The sequence below is a fragment of the Parus major genome, chromosome 3 (genome assembly GCF_001522545.3).
Source record: "Parus major isolate Abel chromosome 3, Parus_major1.1, whole genome shotgun sequence".
Taxonomy (NCBI): domain Eukaryota; kingdom Metazoa; phylum Chordata; class Aves; order Passeriformes; family Paridae; genus Parus; species Parus major.
The window spans coordinates 43,816,218-43,829,265 of NC_031770.1; the positions used below are offsets into that span (position 1 = coordinate 43,816,218).

General features: G+C 47.9%; 1 protein-coding gene across 1 annotated transcript; it reads right to left on the reverse strand.

The window, feature by feature from the left end:
• Positions 1-8,712: 8,712 nt before the first annotated feature.
• Positions 8,713-13,047, reverse strand: IRF2BP2 (interferon regulatory factor 2 binding protein 2; the record flags this gene model as incomplete). Its single annotated transcript, XM_015620448.2, has 2 exons — positions 8,713-12,406; positions 12,678-13,047. Coding segments are annotated over 2 exons (1,092 nt in total), but the record flags the coding sequence as incomplete, so codon positions are not given.
• Position 13,048: the final 1 nt, after the last annotated feature.

Genomic DNA, 13,048 nt, shown 5'->3' on the forward strand with positions numbered 1-13,048 from the left:
TTGGATGTTTGCTCAGCCTGGGACAATTGTGGCTGGCTCATGGGCTATGAATGGGGTTCTGGCAAGGCTGGCACACCACAAGGCAGCAACCAAACCCTTTTGTGCTGAAAAATGGATATGTGGGAGACGGGGCCCCACACACTAACAGGCACCTTGCTTGCAAGATGAAGAGCATCCTTTTTTGTAGCAAAAGGAAAAAGAGTGAAGGATCAGAGACTGCAGCTCTGACCACCCACCAGCTGCCCCATAAACTGGGTCACTGCAGCTGGGGAAACCCCCTACCCCTGCGTCTGCAGTCCCAGCCCCACTACAAGGCAGCTCCCTCACAGCAAACAGCTATCTGGACAACCTGGTAGCACCCAGCAGCCAAAAAAGCCTGATCTAGGATAGCTCATGGCTATACCAGAAAGTCAAGCAGACTTGGCCTTCCCCAGGGAAGCTGGAGCAGGGAGAAGGCAGGCAGCCCCAGCATGCTGCTGGGTTTCACCCATAGGAACGCTGGGTTTCACAGCAGGTCTCCTGTGCCCATTGCAGTGGGCAGTGATGTGCCTCTGCACAAAATTCCTTATGTCTGAGCCACTAATTTTCAAACAAATCATTTCCATTTTATTAATCTCAGTGGAGTCTCATCTCTTCGGGATACTGCCATGGGCAAGTGGTGTAACACAAAGCTGAGAGACTCGCTGTAATGAAAAAGGGGAGATTAGAGAGTTAATGGCCCCAGCTGCTACTATAAGCTTTACTCTCCAGGCTGCACTCAGTTGGAGAGGCATCATATTGCAGCTCCTTCCCCTGTGCCACTCTCTACATGGTTGGGGAACTCTCCAGAACAAGAACAACATCGTTTTGTTGCCGTCTGCCAGACGGAGAAACCGAACCGTGCTCTTTTGTCAGGAGGCCCCCCGCCTCCTTCTGCAGTGCTGAGCAGAGCTCTTCCTAACTTACCAAGGCCAGGTCCCCTCTCTGCTGGGCTCCTGTAAATGTACAGCAGCTTCAGCCTGGGACAAAGGAGGCCAGTGTGGGGCCTGGTGAGCTGCTGCTTATCCCACACGTGTTGAAGAGGGACCAGCTGTCCCATCGGGTGTCTCTGGGGATGGAGAGTAAACCCAGATCTGGCTGAGCACCAGCAAGGGGAAGAGAAGATGTCACCAGCATCCAACTGCCTCCTGCAGAGGATCACTTCCAACAAACCTCCCTCTCCTGGCAATAAGCAAGGGTAGCTCCATTAAATATGTATCTGTAAGAAACCTGCGTGCTGGGGTGACCTGGCTGACTACAGCCAAAGGAAAGTCAGACAGCTGTGTGCCAGGCATGTGGCGTACAGCTGCATGTGTTGTGTGACCAAGCCAATGCAGGGGCACCATAACCACCTCCCACAACACAGGTTTCATGCCAGGCTTCAATCCACATGCTCCTTCCTCTCAGCTCCATCTTTTCCTCCATTAACTCTGAGTGAGGGAGGAAGAAAGTGCTGGCAGGAGCCTGTGCTGCGTGGGCTGCCGCTCACCTCTCTGAATGCAGGATATTTCTCAGTCCTCCTCTTTCTGAAAAGACGTTTTCTGTGCACCTCGTGGTGCCTCCTGGTGGTGCTACCCCCTTGAAATTCCCCCTGCTCAGTATGTGCCAAAATGTGCTGCCTTGGCCCTGCACAGCCCTTTGGTGCTTCCCCACCTCCCCCCAGTAGGGAAATGATGTTAAGACCAGCCACAGGTCTCCTTCATCCAGCACAGCTCCACTCCAGCCAGCTATGACATGGTGGTCAGCTTCACTCCCAGGTGATTTCCCCATGGTTTCCTGAGATGCCAGTGCACACATGCAGGACAGACATGCCAGCAGACAGAAAACCACTTGGAGAGCATATGGATCATTGGAGAGCAATGATTCAAATGAAGCTCACTACTCTAGCTCCATTCTCCAGTTTATTCTTTTCCCTCACTTGGAAGCAATTCCTGACTCTCTCGTAACTTCATGTGCCTGACCCAGTTATGCTTTCCCCAGCTCCTGCCTTCACCAGCTCTCCAGTGGGCATGAGGACAACAGAGCACACCCCAGTACTGGAGTCCAGCCTCCCTCATGCCTGATCCTGACGTTCTTTGCATCCCAGTACTCACAAAACTCTTTCCCATTAGGACACTGCTAAGGAGACAGCAACAGTAAGAAATGGCTTCAAGAAATTCTCCCAGCCTTTCTTATTTATTATAAAACAGTGAGATGCCAGTACCAATGAGCAAAGTCTTAAAATACTTGTGGGATTCTGCATGGAAACATGATGTTTTTCTCTTGTTATTCATGAGCAAGGATTGTATTTCCCAGGTAAATTAGCTTGAAAAATAATTCTAAGGTTAGTTAAGGTGTGAATTTTTCAACAACATTTATTGCTTGGTTTCAAAAGGCAAATTAAACTTGCAAAGACAACAAAAACTCTTTTGCTTTTATTTGAAGGGAAACAAATGTTGTGGAGCAAAGGCAGCCCAGTGGATCAAGTCCATCTCTCCTTCAATTCTGCACTTCCTTCTGATTATTCTAAAAAGTAGCCAGGACATGCCCAGTGTGGAGACAAGAGCCCTGCGATGCTGGGGACGGGACCCAACATTTTATTTGGCCACTCATTGGCCAGCCCCTGCCCCTTTCCTTCCCAGTTTTTTCTGAAAACTGAAATATTGTTTTGTGAAAAAGTTGAAGATGGAGCAACTTTGCTCTGCTCTGGTCCAGATTGTTCTGCTGCCTTATCTGAACATACAAAGTACCATGAAAGAACCAAAATTTCTTCTGAATTATTTATAGTTTATGGAAATTATAATAACATAGAAATCTGCAATGATTTAATTAATTATGTATAAGTAACAAGGTAATGCTAGCAATATATTTAACTGAAAAACCTATTTATAATGAAATGATTTCTTATAAATAATTAAAGCAAAACTGTCTGTGTCATAACTCATAATTTACATTTAAGTCCTAATTCTTCTTGCATTTCTGGTGAAACTTTACTCATAGGAATGCTCCCATGGAGCTGATGAAGTCAATGACAGAGCTGTTGGCAGGATGGAATCCAGTTTAGAATTAGAACAGATTCCAAAAGAAAAACGTTGCTTTTTCGGTTTTGCTTTTTAAACTAAGGGTCAGCAATTCAGCCACTAAGAGATGAGCTTTGGTTTTTCCTTGGTGAGGAAATCCATTTTAATTTACCTTTCTTAACCCCATATTAAAAGCAAATGAAGCCCAGATGACACCAACTGTTTCACAAGAATTGCTTACTTACCATTTCTTTAAACCACTATTGCCCGACAGCTCCCAGCAATTTGGATCTTCACTGATACATGTGTGGGTACCATGGCAAAGCCCAAAATTTGGTTACTGAGCAGTCATGGGAGAAAGGGTACCTGAAGGAGTATGCCATGTTATCAGCTAAGCAAAAGGAATCAAATTCAGACTGCCTTCACCAGCCTCTCCCTGGTGAGTATTTCAGTGAACTTGAGGATTGCAAGATGTTCCTCTTCCATCTTGTGCCTTTTCAAGAAGGTGAAGTAAAGAACCAGCCTTTATGTTTACTGTGAGTCCAGTGAAACACTTCACGTATCTTGGCATCTCTCGACAGACAAGGGTTGAGCCTCAAGGAGTGCAGGGTTTCAGTCCAGGCCCTGTTGTCAGCTTTCCTTGATGGCCCTCAGTACTTTGCAAACTTGAGAATCTGTGAGCTCCAAAAGGTGTCCCACTCAGGGAGAGAGTGGTGGCAGCCTGTTGGAGGCCAGAAGAGCTCAAAGGGCCTTACGTTGGAGCACTGTTCACAGGGCTGTGAGATGACTGGCTTTAGTCATCAACAAATTTCCATCCTGGACACAATCTGGGTCAGTGACTACTGGAATTTTCTGAAGTCCAGTAATAATGATAGCGATTCAGGGAAGGCTGTCAGGGAATGACCAGTTATTCCTGCTCTTTTCACCACCTTGACCACACAAGAATTCCTGGTACAATCAAGGGATGGTTCATTGGCCAGCTCTTTATACAGAGCCCAAGGCCTGATAGGAATCCCTTCCATCAAAAAGTGGCCCACAGGAACAGGGGTGAATGCACCATCAGTCAGGATGAAATGGGCTGTGCCACAGTCCCTCTTTGGAGCTGCTTGGAGGAAGCTTAAACAAACCCTGAGGTTGCACACCATGAGCAGGGTCAATACAGCTGAAACCCAACCCTCTATGACAGCCCTTCCCCTCCAGGCACCTCTCAAGGCTCTCCCAGCAGGAAGGTGCCCCTGGCAGCAGGGGAAGGGAAAAGGGGAGGTTGGCAGGGCTGGTACTCCTGTCCCTCTGCAGCTAAGGAGCAGCTAAAAAGGGAAGCCAGAAGTTTTCCTACACAAACCACATTTGTTGGTGTTGCTCCAGTGCTTCATGGACTGTTATCCATCAAAAGCAGCACTGAAATTGGCACTGTTCACAGAAAAGGAAGGGATCCACCCCAAAACACTAAATGTCAGGAAACTTTTGTGACACAGGATGAAGAAACACATGCTGCCACTGCAGTTCAGAATGTTCCTGCTTGGAAGATAACCGGGAAGCAGCATGGCTGGTTCACACCTTCCACCAGGACCACACAATACCCCCAGAGCCCTTGCTGCGAGCCCTCCCAGAGGGGTGGCCAGAGGCAAAATGACTAACCACCCAGAGTACACCACCATTCCCAGAAAGTCTTACTAGCTGGAGAACTTTCCCATTAATAAGCAGAATTCAGGAAATACCCCATTTGTGCAGGAAAGGAGCTGAATTCAGTCATCCACCTCCACAAGTTAATTTTAACACAGTCGGACAAAGAGGTCTCAACAAAGAGCCACAGTAACCCAAAGAAGCAGAACTGGTAAGATAAAATAACCATTTGGGTTGTAAAAATATTAATTGGGAGCATAAAGGAGCTGGTTCAGTTGAGGGTACAAGTTATTTGTCTCTCCAAAGCAAAGCAGAGGGCTTACACAAATGGAAGAGCTCTCAGTGTGAAAGTAAACATCAAAATACTAATTAAAAAGCACATCTAAAAATGTTTATCATGGCTTGTATCCTCCAAGAAAAGCAGAACGGATGTCTAAGCAGAATTTTTGAACTAATCAGAGCAAGTCAAATCCCCAGCTGGGCCCATCCAGCCCCCTTCTTTCCAGGTGCAGGGAAGCCCATACCCAGTGCCATTAGTGCATGATGTGTTGTATTGCCCTGAGTTAATAAAGACAGCTCAGTACTTTCTGCAACAAAAATAACATCTTCCCTCTGACATTTCTGTAGGGTAGGTTGTCCTAATTGTATTCTCAAGGGGAAGATGGATAGAATCCTATTTAATCACCACCACAATATCACTGGGAAGTTAGTATTTGGATTTTTTTAAATTATGACAGCATGAATGGTTATGAAAGTGTGATGGAAAAAGTGGTCCTTATGCTGGTTTGACTTCACTGCAATTCCTGAAGTAGGATCTGTAAAGGCATGAGTCAAAGTGCAGAAGCTGATTTATTTCCCAATTTTTGTGAAGTGAAAGAAACATGATGTTCAGCATCACCTTCCTGTGCTTGCATTGAAGTCTTTCATCAGTTCCCTGGTTTTAGAGTTTTCTATCAGCTGAGTGGGTGATACATCTAAAAAGAGAAAATTATTTGTTCTTAGTGTTTAGCAACACCTGAATAAAGTAGATGGAAAATAAAAACAAAACTTTTAAGTAGTCTGGACAAAATTAAATGCCCTATTCTGTTTTGCAATTTTTTATCCAATATCTGTAAGTCCCTTTCTACATACAGTTGGAGAATATGACATACCTATAAAAAAGGGTTAGAAAATTATTGGAGAAAACATGGATTTCTGGCTGAAAAAAAATTAAGGGTGTCTACTCAAACCACCCCTGCCAAAAAAAAAAAAAAATAGAAAATTAAAAAATCAGACCTCCTTCAGCTCACAAATATGCAAAAAGAAGGAGAAAGGCTCAAAACCATGTGAGGAAGAAGGGGAAGGTCCACTGTCTTTCTCGTGCCCTTGGCTGAGGGGGTGGCAGGGTGAGGCCCCCATTGCAGCTGGGGGTCCCCCAAAGCCCCCCATGTGCATCCTTCCCTCCAGCCCCACTCCTGCCCAGCTGTGTGGGAACCAGCAGCCTGGTGACCCAACAACCCATTCCACCTCTGGGTACTTATCTCCCAGTTGTTTTTAAAGGGTTGATAAAAAGAAAAGAACAAAACAGCATGAGACTTCTCTGGGCTGGCAGCGGGTGGGGGAAATAAGTGTTTTATAGTGAAAGAGGGTAAAAGACAATGCAGACTTGGCATTTTTGCAGTGAAGAGTGGATGCCCTCCTTCCCAGAGGCAGCAGCTGAAAATCATAGACTCACAGAATGGTTTGGGTTGCAAGGGGACCTTGAGGGCCACCTAGTTTCAACACCCCTGCTGTGGGCAGGGACACTTTCCATTAGATCAGGTTGCTCAGAGCCCCATCTAACCTGGCCTTGAACACCTCCTAGGTGCCTCCAAATTGGAGGCTCCCTAAGATTTATTTCTCAGGGAAGCCACAACCCCCCCCCCCAGCCAGACAGGCACCACCCCAGCCCTGGACAGAGCACCCCAGGATGGGATGGGGGCTGAGGACCACCATGTGAGGACTCCCACAGCTGAGGACCACCAGGGCAGGAGGCAGCAGGCTGGGGGCAGACAAAGGGACCCTGAGATAGGGGTATGGCCAGGTGCTATGCCAGGCAGGGCAGGTTCTCACACCTGGCCCTGTGCTGCTGGAGATGAGAGCTAATGGGATGTTTCTTGAGGTGTTTGCTGAGTTAGAGGTGATGAGATGAACAAACACCTATGAGAAGCTTCTACGAGCACTTCTCGTTTCTCTGTAAGTTTGTTTTGTATGGGGCTTCAACTCGATGTAACATTTTGGGGTTTAGCATGTACTCATCTATTCCAGTCTCCACAAAACTGGCTCTGGAGTGGCAGAAAGAAAAGCAAAGTTAGGTGATGTCTAAAAATACCTGCAGGGCTGTCACCCCATCTTCAGTGCACCTATGCCAGCCAGCAAGACAGCCATATGGGCACTAACATGCACTTGGGAGCTCTCTATGGGAGATGTAAGCATGCCTTCTTTCCCAGGAGGGATACTTCAGCCTCTCCGGGAGTTCCATGATCAGAATTTGAACCCCACACTTAGTGCTCAAAGCCCATGGCATGCTCCAGAGGCTGTCCAGAGGCAGTGAAAGAGTTACCTCTGGAGCAGAGCAGCAGCTCTGGGTGATGAAGTGCATAAGCAGGCACTTCATTCATCTGCTTCTAGCACTGCCTGACCTTGGGCCTGGCAGAAGAAAGGCGTCTGCTCCTGGGAACAAAGGGCAGGGGAAGGAGGATGGCTCCAGAATCCTGGTGGCCTACTAGGGGTAAGGGCAGGGCAGCTGGTGTTCCATGGCCATGCCTGGCAGATGGCAAGGGCCACTGGCTGCAATCCATACATTGCCCAAGCCCACCTCCTGTTTTAACAGGGGGAAAAAAAATTCAGCCTTGCTTTAAACTTACTTTCTCTTCTTTTTCTTGCTCTTCTTTCTTTTCTTTCCTCCCTTCCTCCTTTCCTTTCCTTCCTTCTCTAGCATATACTGGAGGTAGCTTATACTGGGCTGGGCCTACAGTGTCTGTAGAGACCAGACTCCACTTAAGGAAAGGTGCTGGTTGAGTTTGGGTTTTTTCAATTATTTTCCAAAAGATGCAGTTGCAGCTACCTAAATGCAAATACTCAAGGAGGACGAACATGAAATGCTGAGGGCTGAGCCTTTTCAAGTCTAATAACTGGACATGGCCCTGTTGGAGTGAAGCAGGGGAGTCAAGGCTCCAAACAGCTCAGCCACCCCTGGTGCCATTAATTCCCACACAGTCCAGTGTTTTCTCCTCTCTCCTGAGGAGACGCTGTGTTGGTGTGGGCGCTGTAGCTGCACATGGGGACAGGTTGGACTCATGGAGTGGATGCAAGCAGCAGGGCAGGTGCCCCACTGCAGGCGGGCGGGTGGCTGGGTGTCCCCAGAGCAGTGTCTCATCCTGTGCCACCGAGAGCCACCGCCCTGCCAGCTGGACAGGCAGGCAACAGCGCTTGGCCCGGGTGCAGAAGGAAGGGATCCAGGGGCTCTGTTGACATAACAAGCCACTAGAGAGCACTCTCAAATGTATTTATACCCTTTGCCTAAGTGCTAGTTCATAAAAACACGCGGTTGCCATGGCCTGGTTTACAGCACGTCTAAAAAGAGAGCTCCCAAACATACCAGGTTTTCTGAGGCCACTGCAAAGGCGGTCAATGCCTCCCTTGTGTGGCACCTTTCCCACCCCCTGGGACCCAGGCACAGGGCAGCACCCACCAGCTCCATGCATCCCTTCTTGTCCCACACTGCTGTCTGTTTACAAATAAATGCCAGGATTTAAAAAAAAAAATAAAAATAATATTGTACAACTACAGCTTTTTCAATCTTTCTTTCTTCTTTTTTTTTTTCTTTTATATACAAAAAAATGCAGTAAGTGTTTAAAGTTCCTAATTTCATTATGCTTAGTGTCAGAAGAAAAAAAAACAAAAAACAAAACATAAAATGCCAAACTGGCAGAAGGTTAGTTCAGCAGCTATCAACAAAAGCACAGGGCAGTTGGACTGCCAGCAAAAAGCATCTTTGAAAAAAAAAAAAATGGAAGTGGGTTGGAAAAAAAAATATAATAATCACACATTCTTCATTAAAACACTTTTAATACTACACAAGTTACAGTATCACCTTCTAAAAAGTTTAAAAATGAATATTAACAGTAGCACTGTTGCAGCTAAACCACTTCAAAATAATAGGAAAAAAAAAAAAGAAAAAAGCTTGTAGCCCAGGTAGTAATAAAGGGAGAATCCACTGGAGCATTATTGTAATTGAGCAAAGCAACCAAAAAGAAAAAGGAACATTCAATGTGAGAAAAATGAGCTATGCATGAACAGCCTCAATTTTTTTAAAATTCTTTTTTTTTTTCTTTTTTTTTGTGTTTTTTTGTTGTTGTTGTTGTTGGGGTTTTTTGTGGGGTTTTTGTTTTTCTTTTGCAGTTCTGACGTTTTATGGTGGAGATTAGACTTGACTGGGGGCTCAAAGTCAGCTGAGTGAGGATAGCCACCGTGTGCCATTTCTTTTCCATCTATGTTGTTTCTGGGCCACTGCCTGGCATCACCGGCCGGGGAGTTTCCATCCTCTCCAAGAGTCACAGAGCTGCAGGAGGGATCGGCTGGCAGGAGGAGGAGGAAGGCGTGCTTCCCTACACCAATGTCCCTCGGCCCAAAACAAGGGACTACTTTGTCAGGAGCAGGTCTCACCCTCGGCACACTCACAGTTGGGACACCTGATGACACAAAAGGGGGGGACTCTTTTAGGCAGGCTTTGGAATTCAGTTGTGATTCTTTTTTTAGCATGGGGATACCACCTCAATCAAAAACATGAACTTCATCCCATGTAAGGTATTATGCCAAGCAACTTTGAAGAACTTGTTACCATCTATCAGCTCAAATTCCATTTTTTTTTTTAATAAAGTGCCTAAATACACATTTACACAGATCATAGTGGTTCCAAAGAATCCTTTACAGTTGGCATTTTTTTATATATAGGTATATATATAGGTATATATATATATAATGTGCGTTTTCTTCAAATTGGCTAAATGTGTTTACATAAGACACCAATCTTGACTATAAGTTTTAAAGCGTAATATTGACTCAATGAATTTGTTTATCATGCAAGTCTTATCTAATATTACATTGACCTGTAATATGGAACACAATGTAGTGGGTGTGCTCATTAAACACTTCATAGAAAATTACTGTGCATGTGCAGTTCTGATCTTCAAATACTAATAATGACCATTTCTTTTTTTTTAAAAAAAAAGTAGTCTTCAAAAAAACAAAAAAAAAAAACTACTCTGCATTAAATTGCAGTTTGAACATTATCACAGTAAGAACAGTTGACTAAAAAGCACCCAAAAATCTTCAATTTTATAGTTGGCTGAACAGATTTTTCCTCCTCCTCCTCTGACACTGGAAGTGTTTATTAGCTGGTCCCTGGGAAGGGACGACCTCGCCACCCTTTTGCTCAGAAACAACCGCATATAACCGAGTTATAAACACCTCGACAGAAGGGCTTGGACAGCTGCAGCGTTGCCAATGAACTATAAACAGCACAAAAACATCACTATAAGACTTGAACTATTTCTAGTAACCAATGGTTTATTGATTTTAGAAGTCTGCTTGGTGATGCAGAAGCGTGATCAAAAGAAGTGGCTTTACAAAAGAGTTCTCCAAAGTAGCTTAAAAGGCAGGGCCAGGGCCATTATGTGCAGCCCTCATTGCTTTCATTTCAACCAGTTTATATTTTCATTTTCAAAGAATAGCAGTAGGTTTGTTTCAAGCAAACGTAATAAGGAAATTACAGGTTTCCTCCACCCACATTTGGGCTGTCACTGATATGCCCGCGGGCAATTTGGCAGAGCCTCAGTCACTGCTGTCACTGTACCACACCGTACCTGCCACTACTTGGAAATACCGGGTCAGCGATAGTAACAATAGCAACAGCACTAGAGGTGACTGGTAAGCAAAATCAAGATCCATATGCACTATCTGAAAATTAAAGTAAAATAAAATAAAGTCTCTTCCCCACATCCCCAGCTTTGTCCAAAGACACAAAAGCCCCACAAGTGACACTGAAGACCTTCAGAAATGGCAGTGCTACATTGGCACCTTCGCCAATCACGTAACCAAGTTCGTTATCAGAATTCCACGTTATGGTATGCAATTGGTGAATAAATGCAGTTTTGTAATCTTACAACTGATCACGAGAACTGCGGTCAACTTTGCCGTAAAAAACAAAACAAAACAAAACACCAAACCAAAAACAAACAAACCCAGAAATCCCTAACTCAACAGCGCCTCTTGGACACCTCTCCACATCCTACTCTGGTGGCAACTTCCCTTGAGAAACTGAGCAATTTGGGACTGGATCTGGAGGATCTTCCATCGCAACCCGAGACACACGCTTCTGGGAGAAAGCCCTCCTGCTCCCTAAGCTCGCCTGGCCAGCGGGATGGCAAAGGGCATGCCTGCCTTGGCTAGCCACTCTTATCCCCAACTGCCTCAGACCAAGCCTGCATGCAACCAGCTCTACAGGACAGGGGCCAGGAATAAGGAATCACAGACAGTAAGGCAATCTTTACAATGTCAGAAAGTGTATTTGGCATTTAAAAAAAAAAAAAAAAAAAAAGAAAAGGAAAGAAAAAACAGAAGAAACAAGTGCATACAAATACAGCTAGAAGCATTTCTGGTTTGCCAAGTGCTCTCTAAAAAAAGCAGCGCAAGTCACAGCCTACATTGAACAGTAACTGTCACCAGGGAAGCACAACAAATAGTTGCTATAACAAAAGGGAAAAAAAGAAAAAACGAAACAGAAAAAAAAAAAGAGAAGAATTAGAAGAAATGCCTTTATAATAAGTACATACCTTTTGTCTTCAAAAAATATAGAAACACAATGTATTCAAAAAAATCAAAATTATACAGCCATGTTTATGAAGTCTACATTTCCCTTGTCTTGGAGATATATATATATATTTATATATATATATTTATAGATATATACAGAATTCGAGCAGTTCGAGTTCAAGGTGACATCGGGCGGCGAGCGCAGGCGAGTCACGAGTCCCTCTCCTTTTTCACTTTCACATCTCCGGCCAGGATGGTGGCGATCTCCCCTTGCATGAAGGCCCAGGGGACGTTGGAGCCGACCAGGGGACACTTCTCCCCGCTGGGGCAATACACCTCCCCGCTGGCTCCCTGCTGCTTGATGCTCTGCCGGGAGCAGGGGAAGCAGAACTTGTGGGAGGGGACGGAGGGGCACTGCACGAAGTGGGTGTCTTCCAGGCGCTCGTGGCAGAGGGTACAACACAACGGGACGCTGGCGGCGAGGGACGAGTCCGGCAGGCTGGCGGGATGGACGGGCTCCAAGCCGCCCGCCGCCGCCGCGTTGGCCCCCTGGCCCGGCACCTCCCTGCCGGGGCCCAGCCTTCTTTGGTTCATGGCGGACGGCGAAGGGGGGCTGCTGCTGTTCCTCCGCGTGGTGGAGTGGACCTGGTTGGCGTCTTTGGAGGCGTGGTTGCCCCCGGCATTGTCCGCCACCAGAATGAGGGCGGCCATGGGGGACTGGCCGTTCTGTGCCGCCTCGGGCGGCGTGGTCCGGTTGGAGTGGGGCGAGGCGGTGGGCGGCGGGGGCGACATGAAGGGGGTGGCCGTCAGCGGCAGCTTCATCCCTTCCGACGAGGTGGGCAGCCAGGGCTGCACCTCCCCGTTGATCTTCGGGGGTCCAGCCTCGCCCTCCGGCTCGGGGGAAGGCTTCCTCTTCCGGGCGGCCCGGGCCCCTGCAGAGGCAGAGGTGGGGGGGGGGAAGGAGGAGGGTAAGAAGGCAGCGCGGTCACAACGCACGGAACGCACAACCGCGGCGGAAACGGCTGGCCTCGGCCACCCCCCGGGCACCCGGCCACCCAGCCGGCCGGGCCGCCGCCCCGCACGCCCAAACCGCCCGGCATCCTCCGCCCCGCATCCCTGGAGAGCCTCCCCTCCCGCCCCGTGGCCCCCTGCCCTGCGCCCTGCCGTGCCCTCCCCGCCGCCCCCCGGTCCCCGGCTCCTCACCTGGCTTGGCCACGGAGCCGTTGGTCTCGTAGCCCAGCAGCCTGCCGCCCGCCATGCCCGGTTCTTTCTTGAATTTGCTGTCGAAGGGGGCCACGGCGTGGCCGCCGTGCTGGTGCAGGGCCAGCAGCGTGTCCCGCACTGTCTTGGGCTTGGCCAGCCACTCCTGCTCGGCGCTCGGCCGGCCCTTGCCCTCCGCGGCCAGCTCCGCCGCCGCCGCCGCCGGCAGGCTCTCGGCGGAGCCCCGCTTCTCCTTGGCGCCGCTGTCGTGCTCCCCCGCCGCGCCGCCGCCGCCACCCGAGGAGGAGGAGGAGGAGGAGACGGAGCCGGGGCGCTTGTGCCCCAGCTCGCCGGGCTGCCCCGCCGCCTGCCCC